Consider the following 1,807-nt stretch of genomic DNA (forward strand, 5'->3'; position numbering starts at 1 on the left):
GCCCTGAAATTTCCTCTGAAATGAGATTTCCTCTGTTGCCGTACCCGTCGGTCGGTGTGAACGAGGGCGGCTTCGCTTGTGGCGAAAGGTGTGTACACTGCACGAAACGTAAACTTGGTCGATCGCTAGCTTCACGTGAGACGGGACCAAAGTCCGTCGTCCACCGCTACCCCTACCCGGACCCCACGCGGCCGCGTCACCGGCACCTCCGAGCCCCACATGCCAGTACCACGACTACAAAGCGGGGCTTGCGGTGCAGGCGCAGCCTACGGCTCCGCCCCGTCTCTGTTCTCTTCCGCGTCCACCCAGCCTCAAGGAGCCTAAAGCCGTTCGGTCCCCTCCTGCCTCCTAGTCTCCTACTCCTACCTCCTCCGAAGGCCGCTCCGCTACTCGCATCCAGCCATGTCGTCCCTCGCGGTTGGCTGCGGGCTGGGCTTGGAGCTCTGGCTCGGCGGCCTCTTCTCGGCCGCGGAGCTGGCGGCAGCGGAACTGCTCCTGCAGCTCGGCGGGGACGACGAGGTGGCGTCCACGACGTCCTCCTCGCGGCGGTCGGTGAGCTCGTGGAGCAAGGCTGGCCTCACCGCGGAGGAGCGGGTCGTCGAGGAGACGGCGTCGCTTGAGCTGGACAGGAGGGCGAGGAAGAGGTACCGCCGGGTGTCCGACCTCTACACCACGATACCGGCCATGGACGCCTCTGCCGCGAAGAAGAGGAGGACGTGCGACGGCGGCGGAGGCGACGATCCGACGAGGTACGGAGACTAGCATAGACAGAGAGAGCAGTATTGCCATAGAAGGGCTTGTCTGGCTCGCTCGCCTCGAGCCCTCGACCATGCTTTCTTCTGATACAAGAAACATAATGGTGACTAGCGTCTCCACATTTGCCTTCGAATTTGAACAAAAGGTCTCGGAAATACCGGAGCGCCCACCCAACCACTACTCATCATTACAGGTGGTTTTTTTAAGTGTGGTGCCGCCTCCAAGCTTTGAATTTACATAAAAATCTTCTCTCCACACCACACGCACCGATACGAGGTCTTCCGTTTGACAACAAATGTATACTACTCCCGTGAGTACATATATAGGTGTTAAACTTTTGATCGATGTTGATGTGACCTGGGATTAATTGAATTGGGTTGGATGGACTGTTGGAACTCGTCCACAGGATCGATCACATCAGAATACCATAAACGCACGTGCACGCAAAACTGATAGTCAAAAAGCCCTTGTTGTGCCTTTGTTTCTTCTTTTTATTGATTTTCTGGTTTTCCGTGGTGTTACAAAACGCACCATCGGAACTGTGTATATATATACACACGAGACTATGACCGACCAGACAATCTGACCCTATGCGTACGTGCATAACCCCTTGTCTTACACGGACACAACTCAACTTAACTGGTTCGCGTCCATCTTCACGTTGATCTTAATCTTCTCTTCGGTTGCTTGTATATGGGGAGACACATCTTTTCACCCGCCACATCTTCAATCTTTCACATTGTCGCCGATGCCACATCTTATCGAACGACACCTCATGTCCAGCGGCAACACAACTCGCCATATACGTGCAACTCATCTTCACCATATATGAATTCGCCGGAACTCCACGACCACGAACGGACACGCAAGGCATGAATTCCTTTTTCCGCCTGCTCTCACTCGCAATTCTCTTACGCCAGTGACGCATCTCAACTGCAGCAGAAGACTCACACACCTGAGTTCTTGGACGCACCTTACAAGAACTCATGTGCACACCTTGACGATAGCTCACAACTTTGTCGCCCCTTCCTCGCTCCCCCCGAACGACGAT

General features: G+C 54.8%; 1 protein-coding gene across 1 annotated transcript; it reads left to right on the forward strand.

Annotated features, from left to right (window-relative positions):
- The first annotated feature begins 251 nt into the window (after window positions 1-251).
- On the forward strand, window positions 252-889 carry LOC147972452 (uncharacterized). Its single transcript, XM_087523070.1, has one exon. The coding sequence runs from the start codon at window positions 403-405 to the stop codon at window positions 760-762; it is 360 nt and encodes a 119-aa protein (XP_087379196.1). The 5' UTR covers window positions 252-402; the 3' UTR covers window positions 763-889.
- The last annotated feature ends 918 nt before the right edge of the window (window positions 890-1,807 follow it).

This window comes from Triticum urartu, chromosome 5A (genome assembly GCF_056163025.1).
Source record: "Triticum urartu cultivar PI428250 chromosome 5A, HENAU_Tu73, whole genome shotgun sequence".
NCBI lineage: Eukaryota > Viridiplantae > Streptophyta > Magnoliopsida > Poales > Poaceae > Triticum > Triticum urartu.